This window comes from Caretta caretta, chromosome 4, assembly GCF_965140235.1.
Source record: "Caretta caretta isolate rCarCar2 chromosome 4, rCarCar1.hap1, whole genome shotgun sequence".
NCBI classification, from domain to species: domain Eukaryota; kingdom Metazoa; phylum Chordata; order Testudines; family Cheloniidae; genus Caretta; species Caretta caretta.
This window is the reverse complement of record NC_134209.1, coordinates 41,851,271-41,871,074: the sequence shown is the minus strand read 5'-3', so window position 1 is coordinate 41,871,074 and position 19,804 is coordinate 41,851,271. Positions and strand designations below refer to the sequence as shown.

The following is a 19,804-nucleotide window of genomic DNA, read 5'->3' as shown; positions in this document are numbered from 1 at the left end:
GTTTTTCAGAACCTTTTTGAGATGGCAGCACAACTTTTAAGTTAATTTTTCTGATGTGCCCTGGGCAGTCCTACTTTTCTATTTACTCTGAACTGTTAATCCTGCCTATACTCCCCACCCCTGAGTTCTGGCTTCTGGATTTGTTCTTGAAACTGACTTGACATCTTACTGCATTCTGTAGTTCTGTGAAAATATTGGGGGACTATTTTTTTCACTGTTAATTTTTCCCCCCCTATTTTCACATTTTGCATTTGACTCCCAAATTTATATAAAGAAAAATCTTTTGCCCCATCTAGTTTTAGGTAGAAAACATAATGACCTTATGAGTTTACTTGGTGTAAAAATGTTCAGATCTGATTCCACATATATCAGAAAGTGTGAAAATAACAGTTTTCTTAGTTTGTATTATAGCTAGTTTCCTTCTAACCCCTGTTTTCCACCCCTCATAACTTTCTGAAGTTTTCATCCTTGAGGTTTGAGTTTTATTTAAGGTTTATTAAGTTTATTAAGTTTATTAAGTTTATTTTATTTTAAGGTTATTTTTCTTTGGGAATTTTGAGCAAAAATGGTTTAGCTGCTTGAGTATAAGGAAAGTTGGGGTATTTAGACTTTCCCAACTATAAATAATTATTCAAACCTTTTTGAGCAACTTTGCAGCTGGGGATAGACTGTTACCTTTTGGTAAGGAAACAGTCATTGTTGAGAAGTGGCTTTGAGTGTTACAGCAAAATTAAGTTTTGGTTTGACTGTTATGATCTTTGAAAATTGCATGTGGCACATAAATACCATATTTTGCTGTTAAAGTGTTGCTCAGGCATTCTCTGAGCTCAGAAGAACATCAGTTCAGCCATAGTCCTGCAGAGGGGCTTCTGTAAGGTCAGGGGAGGAGCAGAACATGACACAGAACCACTGCTTCTTCCCTTCTGCTGTTCCTGGTCCTAGTCTGTTGCCTCTTTCTTCTCTCTCCAATAGAGATAGATGAGAGAATCCACTCTATGGTGATTCCAAGAGATCAAGGATGAATTTCTGACCCCACTGAAGTCAATGGGAGTTTTGCCATTTACTCAGAGCCAGGATTTCATCTCAAGTTTATCCCAAGTTTTTATCCCAAGTTTAAGTATTTAGGCTGGGATCCATCAACATGCTTCAGCTGCCACCAGGTCAGCAATGCCAAACAGCTGTAAACATTGCTGACTGGTCAATTTAGCCAGATTTATAGATTTTTTTTTTATTATTATTATTTTCAGGCCAGAAAGTACTACTGTGATGACTAGCCTGACCTCTGTATGGTTACTTTCCATCACTGGTGCAGCATAAAGCAAAAAAACTGGTCCTTTAATAGTGAGAAATACACGTTCTGCATCAAATTCATCCCTGATGTAACTCCATGGACTTCAGCGGAGTTGTAATTATTTGACTTGTAACAATATTGCCTGATCTTTACATTTAATTACCATAGCATAGTTTTCTTTGCCACACAGTACAATAAACTTTTAGGGAATAGAAACCTTTCTTTTTCTCTGTGACTGGTTATGTCACTAAATAAAAGTGACTGAATCTTCCTTTCATGTAAATTATAAACTTCTACTGACCAAGTTCACCTTTGGCTGATCAAAATGCCAAATCTTAAATAGTTTCCATGTATGAGTAATGCTTGTCCTGGAAAAGATCAGTGATAGCCACAGGGTGGACATTAACACACCCTTTTATCTGCTGCTTTCCTCTGATACCTAATGATTACTGTTAGAGTAAATAAGACCTTTCAGTTTTGCATCCCCAACAATGGAATGGAACTAGCTTGTTCTGTACCAAAATCTTTCTTTTTGGTTCCTCATGCTCTCTGATAGGATCTGAGATAAACAGAGTAGTGTAAAGGGTAATCAATTCAACTTGGATTCCACTTTTAATTCAATGAATGGGTGAAAGTATATTTAAGAATATTTTGGGATAATTTTATTTAAATTAATTGGGAACCCAGTTTTAGTTTCTTAAAGCAATATTTGTCGATACTGATCATTTCTTTTGTGTGTGGGATGGGGTATAGTTAGAAGCATTTCCTTGTGATTAGTCATAGATTCATGGTTCGTGACCAGGAATGATAATACTCCATGACTGGCTTAATTGTCCTGACCTTCCTTTCATGTAAATTATAAACTTCTACTGACCAAGTTCACCTTTGGCTGATCAAAATGCCAAATCTTAAATAGTTTCCATGTATGAGTAATGCTTGTCCTGGAAAAGATCAGTGATAGCCACAGGGTGGACATTAACACACCCTGTTTCTGGCATATTCCTGGCCAACAATTTTTGCCCCAGGGAAATTGTGATTCCCAACCCTGAAAGGTTAACAACTATTAACAAATGAGCTATGTAAATCCTGAATTGTGATTGGCCAAACCCGTCAGGCTACCATGCAGTTAGTTAATACTGCTACACTGTTCTGTACTGTTTTTAATCAAGGAGGTGAACTCATGTAATGACCAACAAGAATAAAACTCAGAACACCCCTGTCTGAATAAGTCAACATGGATTTTTAACCCATTTTATAAATTACTGCATCCTTTGCCTCCATTCCGATGTGGAATGAGGTGCTAGAAATTAGGCAGAACTATCAGAGAACATGACATCTCCTGTTCCTTTTCCAGGAGCTACATTCTGTAGCTAGGGCACTCTTGTGGCAGAGAGGGGAATGGAACTAGGATCTCCCACAACCCATGTGCATGCTCTGACTACAGGGCTAAAAGTTAAAAGGCATGAGCCGCTGCCACCTCCTCCTCCTTTTACTGCCTTTTGAATAGGCCCTGACCTAATAGGCATATGCTAAGCACACCTATTGGATTAGGCCCTAGAGGCAAGATAGGTGTTACCCCACCTACCTTCACCTAGTTTGAGGATTCCTGATGTAGGGTTGGTCTGGAGTCTCCGGGAGTTAATCTTTAATTCCAAGACTGTCATGTGACTAACTCTCCAGGAATATGTCCAACCAAAATTGGCAACCCTACTCTGAAGGGCAGTCCTGTAATAGGTCTCCAGACACCTATTATGTACAGGCAGAAACATAGGCACTTTTAGAGCAACACTTTAGCTGCAGAGTAACGTTAGGTGACAGCCAAGCGGGGGTTTTGTGAATTGCAGTGGTATCTGTGATTTAGGTGCCTGTGTCCTGTCTCTGGATCTGAGCCCCAGTTCTATAAGCACTGAGGGCCCAATTCAAAGCTTACTGAAGATGGTGGGAGTTTTTCCATTGACTTCAGTGGACTTTGGATCAGACCCTTCATGCTAGTCTGCCATGAGTATTTCTATTGGCGTTAATATAGAAAGTGAAAGTGCGCAGCTATGTTCAAGTATAAAATGTTCCTAGGCAGCAAAGGTACTAAGGCAGCAGGGGCATTTGGAAGTCAGTTTATTTTCCTTCCTTTTTAGTATCCAAGTATTACCTCTTACTTAACACTCTTCAGTGAGTCCAAACAAAACTGGGAACGGCTTAATGACCATGATTGTCTTTTTCAGTAAGAAATTAAACTGCTGAGTTGGCCCTAGTGGGAGTGCTAAGGGAGGCACTGGCTATATCTGGGCTGCGAGAGCTGTTGCATGGAGTGGTGGAAATTCAGTGCAGCTGGAGAATCTAAAAAAAAAGCACAAACAATACACCTTTATTTTATATAATGTCTTTCATATAATCTGTATCCCACAATGCTTTACACAGAATTAAAAGCAGATTAGAACAGGTAATTTTGTTTGTTTAAGGGAAATAAAAACCTAGGACCGGAAACTGAACTCAAGCTGGTATAAATCAGGAATAGCTCAATTGAAGTCAGTTGAGTTATGGTGTAACTAGTGTAAAATGTGTGAGATTAGAATCTGGCCTGTAATATTTTTCACATATAGGTTGTTACCTTAGCCAGTTAAATGCTCTTTGAGATCCTATCACTCAAAAAGTTTGCAACATCCTTGAAAGAGCTATTTTCCACTTTTGAACTAATATATATCAGAAAAGACTAAATCAGCTGTCAAAATATGGACCAAATATTAATACCTGTAACTAAGCAAAATGAGTGTTTAAAAACTTTTCCTTTTTGTCATTGAGTAAAATGATTTCCAGGATTTTTTTTTTAAAATTTTCCTTCCTTCTTTCCAATTTTCCTTCTGCCAGTCTAACTTTTTCAGAACATCCTCATCTCTTAGTTTCAGAGTGACAAAAGGAAAAATGAAAAGGAAAGACATGGAAAAAGTGGACAAACAAATTGGCCATAATTAATGCATTCTGTGATACAAAGAGGGAGAAGGAGGGGGGAATTCAAAATTATGAAAAACTAACATTTTAAAATACATATAGTTGAAAATTCATTTCTTTGAAGTTTTGGGGAAAAAATCATAAAACTGGACTCTTTTTTTCAAGTTTCTAGGTTTTAAAAAAAGCCCATTTGTTGGTAGGGGAAAAATGTGTTGAATGAAAAATACACGACCAGCTGTAATTAAAGAAAACACCCTGATATATTTCTAGAACAAGTCTAAAGTATTTATTTTTTTTATGTGCAACAGTATGTTTAAAAACCTTCATACAACTAAAATGGTTTCCTAGTACCCAGAGAATGAGAGAGGCTCAGTGAAAGTTGCAAACGTTAATGTCCAGAGACAAACTTGAGGGATAAATCCATCAAGGAGATACCTTCATACTTCTTTAGCAATAAGAGAGCTTTAGTTAATCACATTTCAACTTCTGAAGCTGTCCTCTTCCCGAAGGGGAAAATGGAAGCTTACTTTCCCCTCACTACTGTTTTATTTTTGTTTGCTTCTTTTTTGTTTTAAGGTTTGCTGACTGAATCGAAAAGCAAAACGTGTGTTTCGGATCAGCCCAAAACAAAGTGTTTGCTTTCTTGGTGAAACAAGAACATTCACGGGGCAAGAGAAAAAGTGAGAATGACTCCATAGCCTGATCCATTAGGGAACTCCAAATTTTCTGTGGAAAATAGAAATGGTGAAAAAAATTATTTGAAAATCCAATTTACTGTCAAAAATAGTTTTGGAAAAATTTTGACCAGCCCTATTGTTACCTCTCAGCCTAACTTGCATCTTGCTGGGATTCACTATTTGAGTTTTCAGCTGTTTCTGTGTAGAGCAATATTCTTAGTATTATAGGTGGCACTAGCAGTCTATACTTAATGTTCTCCCAACACTTTCCATTGTGAAACCCTATTTCAGTTGCTTATAAGTTTGCCAGACTTGTCCCATTTGGGCAGAAATTTTCCGTGACCTGTTTGCTGCATGCTGATTTAGTTTTTTGTGTGGAGGAGTGTAAGATAAATCAGTTCAACTGTTTAGAAAATACATTGTTTTCTGCATGTTTTTAAAACAAAAAGTACAACTGTTTAATTGAGAAGCTTTAGCACCTCCATGCTTTGAGCAGGGACTTGACAGGGGTATGTGGGAAGTGGCATGTCAGAAGGGTTCCTTTTGCTGTCCCTGTGAAAATTTCCTCAAATTTGGTCAAGGTATAAGCTTTTGAAAAATCTGTTTGCACATGCTCAGTAGAGATCTTAGTTTGGCTTGTAAATTATCTGAAGATTCCATTCATATTGAGCGTGCCCCATCTTCTGACTAGACTGTATATGTACCATCCCCAGAGAGCAAGTGAGCATGCTCTAGCCTCTGCATGCAGGGGCTGAACAGAGCTTTCCCTGCAGTTGTTTCTGCTGTAGCAAGATTCTGGAACTCTGCAGGAAGATTGCAGCCTCCCCACCCCCTGCTGCACTGCTGCAGCACCAGCTGTCCTGAATGCAGTGGAGGAAGGAATGAAGTGGCGAGATCAATGCAGGAGCCAGAGGATGAGGGAGACAGTAGGTGAGGGGGCAGGAGACTGTATGTGGGATGGATATAAGCAGAGGAGGCTGGAGATGGTAAATAAGTGCAGATGGTGAGTGAAACAGGAGTTGGTGTGCTTGGAGAGGGGAGGGAGAAAGGACCTAGGAGCAGAGAGGGGGACAGGAGCTCTGGAAAGGGTGGGGTAGGAGCAAAAGATGCACCCTGAGCAAGTGGAGAAATCCTTAGCCCTCCTGCACTTATAGTGAAACCCAGAACTTGCATCTTCAGTCCTCAAGGAGAAAATCAAATGTCAAGGAGACAATGCAGACCTTTTCTCCAAATCCTGCAAGGCAATCCTCACTCCAAAGAATCTCATGTAAGAAACATATCATAAAATAGGTTCTAGCCTTTTGGACTGCTGGATTCTCAGTTGGTTTTCCCCATCCTCTGAGCAATGCTTATTCTAGGTCACATTTATTTCTGATTCATCCCTCCACTGAACTCCACCAAATACATCCTATTACCGTTCTACTATCTATTGTATCACCTTTGGACCCCCACATTTTTCTCTCTCCTTTGAACCTATACCCAGGGACATAGAAGCTACTGGGAATTTTGTCCCGTGGTTTGTGTTCAGGCTATGTACATGATATATGCTTTTTTTTTTTTTAATTTAAGGACAAATCATCAGATTTAGAGTGCAATCCAGCTAGGTGCTCAGTGCCGCCTCCTGAGATGTTCAGCACCCTCAATGGCCACTGATTTCAGTGAGAGCTGTTGTTGCTTGGAACAGGTCATTAGATTGTAGCTTTTATTTTCATGGACTCTCTCTGTATTTCTCTCTCTCAGCCACTGTTTTATAATCCCATAAGAAGCAATATCCCAAACAGACTTGCTCATCATTGATTTGTCTATTTCTGTTGATCTTTACTTCAAATAAATGGAAAACATAAATATTAGTGAGTGCTAATATGGGGTTTGATCCTGCTGCCCTAGCTCAGCCAAAAAATCAGGTTGAAGTCAGTGGGAATGTTTCCTAATTGAGGACAACAGAACCAGATCCACAGTCCCAATAAATTCTTGTAGGGCCTCATTCTCTTCCCTCTGAAGTTAGTAGGCAAACTCACATGTACTTCAATGGGAGAAGGTTCTGACTCTTATTGAGTGCTTGCAGTGTGTTCCTAGTTATACAAAGCATAGAGGAGACACTGTCTGTCCCTAAAGGTACTTATGAAATAATTAAACTGTCAATGAAGGATCACATTTTCCATCCCACATAGCTGTCTAGTATAATCACCCACAGCTTTCTGATCAATAAGCCAAAAATCTGGTCGAAGTTGTGCCATCAATTTAAGTAAGGGGGGAGAAGGTTTGTTTACCTAAGCAGAGTACTAAACTGATCTTGTATACCATGGGGGAGTGATAACTGAGATGGGAAGCAGAGCCTGCAAAACCTTGCCACTTTATCCTTCTGCTCTTTTATCACAAGCCAGTGAGCGCTGCACACTGAGGCTAAGGGAAGGCTGCTTTGTGAAATCCACTGTGAAGACTGGAAAGAGACGTGATTTCCATGGTAGTAGTTCTCTGTAATACCTCAGCTCCTGGCACACTCCTTTGAGAACTCTTCTGACTACAGGAAAGAAATGCAGGACGTCTCTCACTGCAGCGATAAACCAGTGAGCTGCGTGTCTGTCCATCTCAGTACGATTTATGTTTGAATTTGGTGGCTGGTGTGCCTGTGTGTGTGCCTCTAGAGGTATCAGAGCTGATTGGGTGTTTCTACCTGGCAGTGTTGTAGGGATCTTTCTGCATGCAGTCTGTTCAGATCTCACTTCACTAGTTTTCTGTGAAGCTCAAGTGATTTGAAATTATTACGGAGAAGGATCTTTTCAACACATTAAATTGCCACCGAGTTCCCAGTCAGACTGGTGGTGGTATAAGTGAAAGGCTCATCCATATGTGAACTGAATGAGTCCCCTGATGAGAGGTAGCCTTTTGCTTTTGTCCTGATAGATGATTGCCCTTGCTTTCTCTCACAGGTTTCCGATGAACCAGATCACATGGGGGAAAGGTGTGTGAACAAAAGCGGGTGGGTGGGGGAGATTATTTTCTCCTTCCTAAGGAAATTTCAAAGCACTTTCCTGTAGAAATGCCTTCCATGATTATACACAGATGCAAATGCAAAAACCATCCTTCATTTCCTAACCTGATCCTGGCTCCACAAAGGGGCAAAAGACAAATGCTGTTAGCAAGAAAAACTGTCAGATTGTCAATGAAGTTTCATTTCACATTCATTCCCTCTCTGCTCAAAGGCTAGCATAGGAAAAATGTGAAACTTATAAACCTTTGTACTGACCATAATAAAGTCAATTTCATCTTTAAAACAAGGACTTATCTGACCCTGAAATCAGACTCTAAACTACTCAACACAATTTATTTTAGGACCCTATGGATTTAAGATCCAAGCTCTATAGTTGATCTGCCACTTCTGAGAAATGAAACTAATTTTAAATCCATCCATACTAAAAATGAGTACTGAAGCTGATAACCTCCTTGGATAAGAAAAAAGAGATTTTTAAAGAATTCCTCCATGTAAAATTGGGTTTTAAAAAAAAATATCAAAGGCTTGAGTTGAACTTTTTATAGGTTCACTTCCCCGTTACCAGGAGCTCCTTCTAGATTACCACAAAGCCTAAAATTGGGACACGTTGACAGAAACAGTCCTCTGTGTTCTTTTAAAAGACTGTAAAAGGCAATGTTTCATATGAGGTCATTGCTGGAGACACAGCTCCTTATCTCCTTAAAAAGGATCTAGCCAGGCAAGAGAGCTCACAGAATCTAGCTTCGCAGCCAGGCAAGAGAGCTCACAGAATCAGAAGAATAAAGGATGCTGGTTCAAGGGGCTTTCGTCTCTCTGCCCTCCCTCCTCCGTGCATGCCTTAGTGATTTCCTCTCACACAACTGCTTATTTAACAGGGAAAAGGGAAATGAAGTTTAATTTATTCCTCCCCATTACCCATGTAAAGGGCTATAATAAGTGGAAGTGATTGATTCTATTTCAGATGAGTAGCCCTGTGGAAGGAAAAGAACCCGTGAAGACCCAGTTACTGAACTCCTCACCTCCCAAAATGTTGTTGCTTACACTTACGTGTGTAAATAAGCAACTTATAAGAAACTGTTCTCTCCCCTCCTGTCACTCACTATACATACATACACACACTCACTAAGGAATCAAGGGTTTGTAACTAGTCTGCAGCAGTACAGACACTGATCCAGGGTGAGCCTTTTGCAGTGAGTCCCTTGCAGTTAATAGGTAAAAGCCAGATCTAGACAGATCCTGCCAGATCTTGCTGATTTTTGCACCCAAGTCCCCAGTTCCATTGCCTGTCTCCAGTTTGCAGTGCTGAGATGTGCCATGCACCTTTTTTTTAGCACACTGGTAGCAGTTGGATGGGTTCTTAGGTGGTGGGATTTGGAGAAGCGGCATGCCAAAATTACTGGAATCCACATCCCAGATCCAGAAGTTTGTGGCACTGCAGTACCAAGATGTGCTGTATTCAGGACTTTTTTTGGTATACTGATAGTAGTTGGATGTGTTCTTTATTTGGATAATGGAATTTAGAGGCTTGGGCACAAAAATTGGTGGGATATAGAAGGATTCATGTCCTGGATCTGTGTTTTTGTGGAGCTACAGTGCCAAGATGTCTCATTGTGGAATTTTTCTGCACACTACTAATGATTGGACATTTTTTATTTAGACAGTGGAATTTTGGGGGCCTGGGTATAAACATTGGCAGGATCTAGCAGAATGCACTATTTTCTGGCAGGATCCAACTTTTACTCTCATCCTAGATAATTAAAGCTACTATTTATTTATTTATTTATTTTATGTAAATTTCACAGCAGAGGTGGGTGGAGGAAGTCACAGAATGGTCACCCAATGACCCTCCTAGAGCTCTTGAGGGAGCCTCTCCCACCAGCCTGACCCTGCTGGAGCCCTAGCCCATCTTCCCTACAGCTCCTTATCAGCAAGAACAAGACCTCAAGTAACTGGTCCATCCTGTATCCCAGACCTGGCTGGTCCCTGGTGCCAAGAGGAGCTACTTCTGCAGTTCCAGCTGCTGGCAGTTGAGTTCTGCTGCACAGTGCAGAGCAGGACATGGCCAGCATGTTACATACAGTAGGACCTGGGTGCGGACTGGCTGGCTGGACCACGCTGCAGTATATATATATATATATAATTTTTTTTCTTGTCCAGGTTTTTATAAGTGGGGCGCATGGCCCCTTGCCCCCTCATCTCTGTCTCAAGTGCCTATGGAGCTAGGCCCAAACCTGCAGGAGGGAGCCACCACTGCAGCACAAACTCATCATGGACTTCATTGAAATTCCTGATTTATTCTGAACACCATACCTTGGTGCCAACATCTGAGCCTTACAGATAGTCCAGTGAAAAGAGATGTGTCCTCGAGTATGCTGATCCCTGAAACACTGTGTGTATGTACATGTGTTCAGGAGGTGTGCTGGTCACTCAGGGGGATACAGACAGACACAGCCCCTGTGTTCCTAAAGACAGTGGATACTTCCATCTCCCAGCCAAAATGGGAAGAAAGATCTGCTGTTGGTAAGGTGGGTGCAAGGGGGGAATGAGAATCAGTTTCACTCTTTGTCACTCCGAACTGGGGGCGGAGAAAAGAGAAATCCATTGTGGAAAGCTATAAAAAGTAAAGGGGCCAGTGGGAGACGAGAGCAAAGTGAGAGACTGTCAGAGAACAGTGAGTGTGTAGAGATCTGTGCTAAGGAGTTTGTCAGTGAGTTTGTCTAGATGTCTGTCTGTTTCTGCCTGTGTGATCCTTACTCCAGGTCTTCAGTCCCCAGGACTCGCCTTGTCTGCCGGATGCCTGGAGCCCCTCACCCCAGCACCAGCTCGTCTGTAGGAGGAGAACGTGTCCTTTTCACAAACACTGGCTACAGAGACTGAGGCAAAAGAAAGAAAGAAGAAGGGAGGGGAATAAAAAGGAGGGAGAGAGAGAAACAAAACTAATCCCAGCCCTTGACAGTGCTGCTTGGATTGGATCTGGTTTGAGTTTTCTCCCTGCTGACTTGTGTAGCAAGAGAGGAGGAGTGGGGGGAAATAAGTAACTGACTCTTCGTCTGAAGTTTGAGCAAACCTGCAGGGTGACTCCACTGGTGGGAAGCTTTCCTGGGTGCAATTGCCTCAGTTTATTGCTCCCAGTCACTAAAAAATTTCCTGAACTTCTCAAGAATCTGGAGAAAAAAGCCGTCACTTCACTTGATCTGAATGTTGCTCATTTCTTTTAGACTGTACTTTTTTTAGGGGATTCTTTTTCCTGTCTCTCCCAGGACAGCAGTTTCCTGAGCGTGTGGCATTGAAATCTATTGAGTTGTTTTGTTAACAAACTTTGGGAGAATTTTTTTTTCTTTTTATCCCTCTGCTGTTTTTTAAATCCCTTTTTTGGTGGGGAGGGGGAGATGATGCTGCTGATATGGAATAAGTGCTCCTGCTGTCTCCTCTTACTAGCTGTGATCCTGATGGTGGAGAGCTCCCAGCTAGACAGCTCCAGCTCCAAGGTGAACTCGATCAAGTCCACCCTGATGGGGGAGGCTCCAACGCAGGCAACCAACAGATCTGCAGGCATCCACCAGGGACTGGCACTTGGGAGCAGTAAGAAGGGCAAAATCCAAGTGCAGATGGGAAAACCTCCAAAGCACCATCATCGGCAAGGAGAGGTAGGACACAGTTCATATACACATCTTTTTCTCTCCCTAATGTGTAAATGATGATTTTTTTATGTGATCTCTCTCCCTCCCTACTTCACATAGGTCTAAAATTCAACTTTATTATATTTTAAAAAGTCAGATTTGTAGTCCCTCTCTTCTTGACAGAGCTTTCCTTCCAAAATGAAATGAATTCACTTCTCCAAGACTCTCAAAGACAACACTGTTTTTAGAGGAGTAGATGTAAGGGGGATTGATATGGTTTTAAACCTTAAGAAAAATAAAGTATCAAAAATTGACTGAGGGAGTCGGTAATCTTAAACGATTGCCTTGTGCATTTCTCTGCTGGATTTGCTCATAAAGATGGCTGGAAATAAAACCATTATTATTAATAATAATAATATTAATAATGATGATAAAATGTTTTAATGAATAAAGGATGTAGCTGCTTGCTATTTATTTTAGTTAGTCAAGTTTGAACAGAAGTCAAATTAGAGCTCAAAGTGAAAACGATGTTGCTAGTGATAAAATGAAACCCTTCATAAAAATCACAAGTAGGAGACTGAGCAGGAGAAATCCTCTTGTGTGAAAGTGTACTAATGAGGGTCAGAAGGCTTGCTAGTCTAATATTTTAGCAAAATTCTTGTGCATAGTTTTGTGCTGAGTGAAGTAGGAAAAGATTTGCATATTTCACTCTGGGACACCCAACAATGTTTGCAGATGTTTTCTTTGGTCATGGCCATGCTAGGCTGGGGTCAGAATGACAGCCCTCAGGATGGGGAGGGCAAAGTTGAGCTGAAATAAAAAGGAGTTACAGTTAAAGTAGGAAGGGAACCTGATTTGGCTGTGAACAACTCCTTCCTCCCCCTGCTTTGGAGATTATATATATATATATATATATATATATATATATACACACACACACATCTGACTGAAACATTTCTGCATTCATGTTTCCTGGAAGGCAAATGATAAAGTAGCGTTTTAAGTCATCAGCCCTCTATCATCTCTTAGGTCTCCACTTGAATGGCACATTATAGTGATTGTATAAATGACATAGCTAGAACATGCATTATTCTGCTTTGGAAAATATTGGTTTTCATACAATCAGACACTAGTAGCACCTCCAGATACAGCTGCTTTTCATAAGCAACAGACAGTGTTGCGGCAAGGGAGCTGCCAACATTCAGGCACTCAGTATGTTTCCTTTCCAGTGCTGAAGGGTCCCTGTCCTGTTCACATCTTTCTTTAAAGCAAGGAAGAAGCTGCAAATTCAAGTGATTCATTGAATTATTTCACTGCAGCTTCCTAATAACTGGATGTAGCTATTTTGTTCTGAGTGCATGCAAAACTAGCAATATGTGATTAGGGTTTTATTTTAAGCTAATTATATGATTTTTGAATCTCTGTAGCTTCTCTTCTCAGACCCCACAATTGTTTTATAATTCACACAGAATTCCTTACCTCTGAGCAAAAGTTTAATAGCAGGTGCTGTAGCAAAGTCTCATATTACTAAGATTATTGCATTCTTTTACTACTTTTACATTTACTAGGAAACAATGGAGTATGGCTTATAACTCACCATTGACAAAATAAAGGAGCAATGTACATTTTTATTCATTCGCCTTGCTTTCTTCACTGTGTTTAATCACAAAGTCAAATTTTGCCACCCATGCTCGCACCCCATAATATCTTGCTCTCTGAGCAGTCCCTTAATTTCTGTGCTGCTGCTCCCACAGTAATGTACTATACAACAAGAGTATGGAAGACAGAATCTGGCTATTTGGTATTAACATGGCCATCCTTCTTCAGGATAAGATGTCTTTAGCGCTAAAGACATGATGTTGATACAATTCACTTAATCCCAGTGAAGTCAGTGGAACTACTCAGGAGTAAGATTTGTAGGAGTGGGCCCTTATTTGCTAATTTGAACGATTCATTAATTTATAATGGCTCTCACTCACTAGCATGAATTAATGATGCTCTACTGCAAAGCACACTGAGACATCTATATATAATTATAAATGTCCTTCATGGGAAAGAAGATGCCACCTAGTTTACAGATCCTGTTTTCATATAATTTGCACTACAAATATCACTTCAGCCAAAATCCTGCTCAGTTTACTAGTGTGAATAGTGTCAATATTTAATGGATTACATGGCTGAGAAAGGCAAACAAGATTTAGCTCAAGGAGCCCCATTCCTGCACTCTTTACTCAGGGAAAAACTCCCATTAGAATCAATGGCTGTTTATCCTGAGCAGGGAATACAGGATTGGCTCCTGTTGAGAGGGTAATGTATTCATTATATTCTCATTAATGAAGCTTCATCTTCATTTGTTGCTACATTGTTAGGTGTGGGGTTGGATAGCCATGAAAATAGCTGAGATTTACAACCAATAATTCTTAGACATTATTTTTCTCTCATTCTTTAAGATAATTAACACAACACTTCAGTGTAAAAAAAAAAAACAAAAAACAAATCTTGTCATGATCATTTTTTGTTGGTAAGCTGCTGAATTTCTAAACAGTGGTATCGTATATCACAAACCAATTAAGACATTTTAATAATTTTCATAAAATAGAGCTTTATTAAATTAGTACTCTTCCTTGATTTGTTTAGACAATCTGACATTGTAGTGGGAACTTGATATGTATGTTAAAAGAGCATCGCTTCCTACATCTTTCTCGCTGATGTTTTTTCCATAGCGGGATTGTTAGTCTGATAAAAATAGCAGTACCTTTTAATACCAAAGAAATAAAATGTTGAGACTTCTATTTTACGTAGAAATAGAAAATGGCTTCCCTAATAATTAGGGCATAAAGTGGGGAAAAAAAAAACTAATAAAATTTACCTTCAGAGCTAAACTGAAGTCAACAGAACTCTTCCAGCTAAGAATTTGGTTCATGCTGAACAAGAGAACGATAGCCAACAATTAGTTGTTTGTGGGTGGGTATGTGGTTTTGTGTTAGACCAGTATGCTGTTGGTGCATTTCTTACATTTATTTACATCCTATGATGATCTGCGACATCAAGATTACGGTTGACTCTAATTTAGTAAATTAAAGAAATGGATATTAATTCATGATTTCTCTGGAATATTGATATGTTTTCTCTAGCAATTGACACTTCATAATGCTTTCATTTTGAAAGGGATGATCTTGCACATCCTTCTCAGGCAAAGCTCCTATTGAAGTCCATGGGAATATTTGTATGAGTAAGGCAAGCAGAATCTGGTCTCGGATTACATTTACGCAGCAACTAAATACCTACAGCTGGCCTGGGTTCGCTGACTTGGGCTCGCAGGGCTTCGGCTGCGGGGCTGTAAAATTGCGGTATAGATGTTCGGGCTCGGCTAGATCTCTTGCTCTGGACCCCAGGAACGAGGAGGATCCCAGAGCCTGGGCTCCAGCCTGAGACAGCAATTTTTATCCTGCACGGCGAAGCCCTGAGAGCCCACGTCAGCTGACCCAGGCCAGTCCAGGGTATGCCTCAGGTCTTTTACTCCAGTGTAGACATACGCATACAGGGACAATCAGGAGGAATACAATTTTGAATACTACTTGAACACAATTATGCCTGTACAATAAGCATTATTTCTTTAAAAATAGCCATAACATAATTTAGCAGTTTTTCAATAGCCAAGAGCAAGTATTCATAGAATTGCTAAATTATTTGGATTTTGGCTGTCCCTTCATCCCTGTCACTCCTTCTCATTTTATGGTTGTTTATTCACTTCTACAAAAATGTAAAATGTACTAGCAGTCACACTAGGGAAAATATATACACCTATGGGGCCATACGCGCCTCCATTTACTCAGTAAGGGCCTGATTCTATGTTACTGACTCACATAAGTAATCCCACAAGGAAAGGTGGCAGAATCAGGCCCCAGGTTAGTTGCTGCTCCATGAGGCTCAGTGAAATCAATGGACTCTTTTCCTGAGCAGGAATAGTGTAAGAATGTGCTATTATAAGAGGGCCTTGACATGCCATCACCTCCTCTCACTTTTCTTTTTAATTTTGATTTAGATGTGTGAATTCTAGGAACAGCTACTATTTTGGCCTCTTGAGAGAATGATTATGGATTTAGAATCTTTAAAAACAAAGAAACCATTTAAGGTTAATGAAAAATGCCAGATTAGCAGTACTGCTAATTGAATTTTTCTAGCCACGTATCATGCGTAGTTTACACAGTGGCCGGGCAAGCTTTCCTTTGTCCCCCACTGTTCTAAAATTATCACTTCTATGGGCAAAATTCTTACTCCTGGTTGAAAGTAATGAAGATTCCCTTGAATTCAGTGAGACTATTTGTATGCTGCCTCCATACCTCACTTCACCACAATTTGCATTTACCCTTCTGTTTCCTGGAGACTCTCCACTCTCTGTGCTTCAGCCTTGCTGAGTACTACCCACTACTGTAGGTAAAGGTCCTTCCCGTCTTCTGACTCTATCCTCTCTGCTGTGCTCTATCCACCTACTAGCTCCAACTACTTTCCTTTATTAATGCATGGGTCTTAGTAGCCCCCCCCCACTTTTCCCTAACCCCAGCTACAGGTCTCTCCTTCCTTCCTACTTCTACCGAGTCCAGTCACTCCCCCCACTGCAGATGGCCAAAAGAGCAGATGCTGAGAAGCTGAACTGGATCGCCGTTCTTCAATGGACCTAACCTTTCGTGGTGGTGGTGGGAGTTGTTGAGGGAGTGGGCAATAGCTCTGAGCTGGGGAAGAGAAAAGAACAAGGGGTTAAGAGGTTAGAGGAAAGAGCAAGTGAGAAACTGAGAGGGTAAAAAAGGCTAGTTAAGGGAGAAACAGGCGAGGAAAGTGGAGAAGAGGTTGAAACCAAGCAAACCTTTGAGTTCAGATGGTGGGTTTTTTGTGTGTGACTATATAAGCATTATGTGAGCTGAATCAAAATGGCAGAGCTTTGCACACCTCTGATATTCACCAGCTCATTTACATACTAGTGTTTCCCAACTGGACATAATTACCAGCATTAACACTGTGACATCCTAGAAAATGCTAAGATGAGATTTTTTTTTAGTAGCAGGCAAGTAAAACAGCATGAGATTCAGTAATTGACCACAGTATGCTAAGAACACAGCAATAAAAGGTACCAAACACACCAAAAATGTAACCACAGTCTCTTGAATTGCTAACAAGCAAGACAGCACCAATTATTTAACCACAGGATCAAGAATAATTTAACTACAGTACCCAGAACTATATCCAGCCACAATAATTTTATGTAAGTAACCAGAATTGCTAGCATCTATAAAGGCCACCAAAAAAATTATTTGCCCTCCTCTTTAGCTGTCTGGAATCTGGACACTTAGATTGTTAGCAATCTTGTTAAGTGGCTGAGGAAACTTTCTTTCTTTTCCTGTTAGAGAACTGGGTGGGAATTATTTCCTTTCAGTGTCTCACTTTGAGTCCACTTTAATGTTTTTTCTTAACATCTTACTATTTTATGGGAGTTCTTCTCTAAATTATTTATATTACAATTTATGACTGTTCATATAACAGTAGCATCTAGAGGCCTTCAGCTGAAATTGGAGTGCCACTGTGCTAGAAGCTGTATAAACACATCTCAAAGGCTATCCCTATCCTGAAGATCTAACAGTCTCAGTAGACTACACAGACAAATGGTGGAGAAAGCATTTGATAACATTTTTTCCCTCTGAAAATGGTTTTTTAGCACCTACCTGAGCTCAGTTAAGCTGAAGCTTTGTATGTGCAAATGATGTACAGTTTTAATTTTAGATAAAACTAAGCATTTGTGTCTGTTGGCCATATGCTACATCTCTATCATATTCTGTTAGTTGATTAAGCATTCTGGGTCTTATTACTGACTGCCTTACAACTACGCATCCCAGGACATATAGTACAGTAGGTATTTAATTCTGCCCAAAAGGGGCCCCTTGAAACCAGTTCCTGAGTTTGTTTTTTCATGTGTCCCTTTATTATTTTAAGCTTTGCCACATCAAGAATTAAGGTTTTATCCAAAAGATTTTTTTTTAAAGGCAGAGGCCTGGCCTCCTCTGTGTGGACATTAAAGATCTCTGGCCAGATCCCAGGGCACTCTTTATAAGTAGGCTTTGCCCTGGTGACCTTCACCAAACTTTCCTGATCCCACAGTAAGTGTACCATTTGGTTGATGCTTTACATGCCTAATATTGTGCTTCATGTCCATGGCAGAAGTGTCAGATGTGTAGAGATTGTAAATTGTCTAAGGATCCTTAAGCATGAAAGGAACTATCGAAGAAAGTAAAGTCCTGTGTACATTTAAACTGTTAATCCTAAAGCCTCATGGGGTCCTTTGAAAATTCTTTAAGGGCTAGATTGTGCCTTTGGCACCCTTCAATTGAAGCTAGCTTCACTGAGCTGTGACTCCAGTGACATGGAAAGCCCCACACAGCAGCCAAAGTCCTTAGGAGAAAAACTTTCATAATTTTGTTCCAGGTGATGTTTTGTCTGCAAAATTTGCCTTTAACTTTTACAGTGAAAACATGAAGTTTCATGTCTTCACTGCAGATCCATCCTTGATCAAAAATGGGCTTAATTTTCCTCAATGACACCTGCTTTGAACGAAATTTTATTAGGTCTGTAGATTGCAATTTACTTACACGATTAACTCAAAAAAATGAACTGCAATTTAAAAAAATTAATTGTGATTAATTGCACAGTTAAACAATGGAATACCAATTGAAATGTATTAAATATTTTTGGATATTCTACATTTTCAAATATGTTGATGACTATTACAACACAGAATACAAAGTGTACAGTGCTTACTTTATATTTATCACTTTTACAGTGCAAATATTTGTAATAAAAAGAAATAGTATTTTTCAATTCCCCTCATACAAGTACTGTAGTGCAATCTCGTCATCGTGAAAGTATAACTTACAAACATAGATTTTTGTTGTTACATAACTGCACTCAAAAACAACACAGTGTAAAACTTTAGCGCCTATAAGTCCAGTCAGTCCTACTTCTTGTTCAGCTAATTGCTAAAACAAACAAGTTTGTTTACATTTACAGGAGATACTGCTGACTGCTTCTTATTTACAATGTCACCTGAAAGTGAGAACAGGCTCACACGGCACTTTTGTAGCCAGCATTGCAAGGTATTTACATGTCAGATGCTAAACATTCATATGCTAAACATTCATATGTCCCTTCATGCTTTGGCCACTGTTCCAGAGGACATGCTTCCACGCTGATGATGCTTGTTAAAAAAAAAAATAGTGTTAATTACATTTGTGACTGAAGTTTTTGGGGGCAAATTGTAGTCTCCTGTTTTTTTTACCCACATTCTGCCATATACTTCATGTTATAGCAGTCTTGGATGATGACCCAGCACACTTTTTAAGAACACTTTCATAGCAGATTTAACAAAATGCAAAGAAGGTACCAATGTGAGATTTCTAAGGATAGATACAGCACTTGACCCAAGGCTTAAGAATCTGAAGTGCCTTCCAAAATCTGAGAGGGACGAGGTGTGGAGAATGCTTTCAGATGTCTTAAAAGAGCAACACTCCGATATGGAAACTACAGAACCTGAACTACCAGAAAAGAAAATCAACCTTCTGCTGGTGGCATCTGATTCAGATGATGGAAATGAACATGTGTCAGGCTGCTCTGCTTTGGATCGTTCTCGAGCAGAACCCATCATCGGCATGGACACCATGTCTTCTGGAGTGGCGGTTGAAGCATGAAGGGACATATGAATCTTTAATGATCAGGCACGTAAATATCTTGCAATGCCAGCTACAACAGTGACTTGTGAACACCTGTTCTCACTTTCAGGTGACATTGTAAACAAGACGTGGGCAGCATTATTTCCTGCAAATTGTAACCGAACTTGTTTTTCTGAGCGATTTGGCTGAAGTAGGACTGAGTGGACTTGTAGGTTCTAAAGTTTTACATAGTTTTAATTTTAATACAGGTTTTTTGTACATAATTCTACATTTGTAAGTTCAACTTTGTTTTTTACAGTGCAAATATTTGTAATAAATATAAAGTGAGCACCTTACATTTTATATTCTGTGTTGTAATTGAAATTACTACATTTGAAAATGTAGAAAGCATCCAAAATATTTAAATAAATGGTATTCTATTGTTTAACCGTGCAATTAATCAGAATTTTTTTAATCACTTGACAGCCCTAAATGTTCTCTCTTTGCTGAAAATGAAGATCCACTTTCCCTCAAAATTTCATGAAAACAGAGCCGTTTTCAAAATGAAACTTGAAAACAATGACATT

The 19,804-nt window shown here is 39.8% G+C and overlaps 1 protein-coding gene across 3 annotated transcripts in view; it reads left to right on the top strand.

Moving 5' to 3' along the window:
- Positions 1 to 19,804, top strand: part of DKK2 (dickkopf Wnt signaling pathway inhibitor 2) — a 192,993-nt gene that overhangs the window by 123,058 nt on the left and 50,131 nt on the right. The window contains exons 1-2 of one of the 3 annotated variants that reach the window (XM_075127564.1): positions 5,669 to 5,841; positions 11,342 to 11,550. In XM_075127564.1, the coding sequence (XP_074983665.1) occupies positions 5,793 to 5,841; positions 11,342 to 11,550 (258 nt within the window). In that variant the 5' untranslated portion in view covers positions 5,669 to 5,792. Of the gene's footprint in view, positions 1 to 5,668; positions 5,842 to 9,701; positions 11,551 to 19,804 lie in introns of those variants that run through there. The other 2 variants (XM_075127565.1, XM_048847805.2) reach the window with 2 other exon arrangements.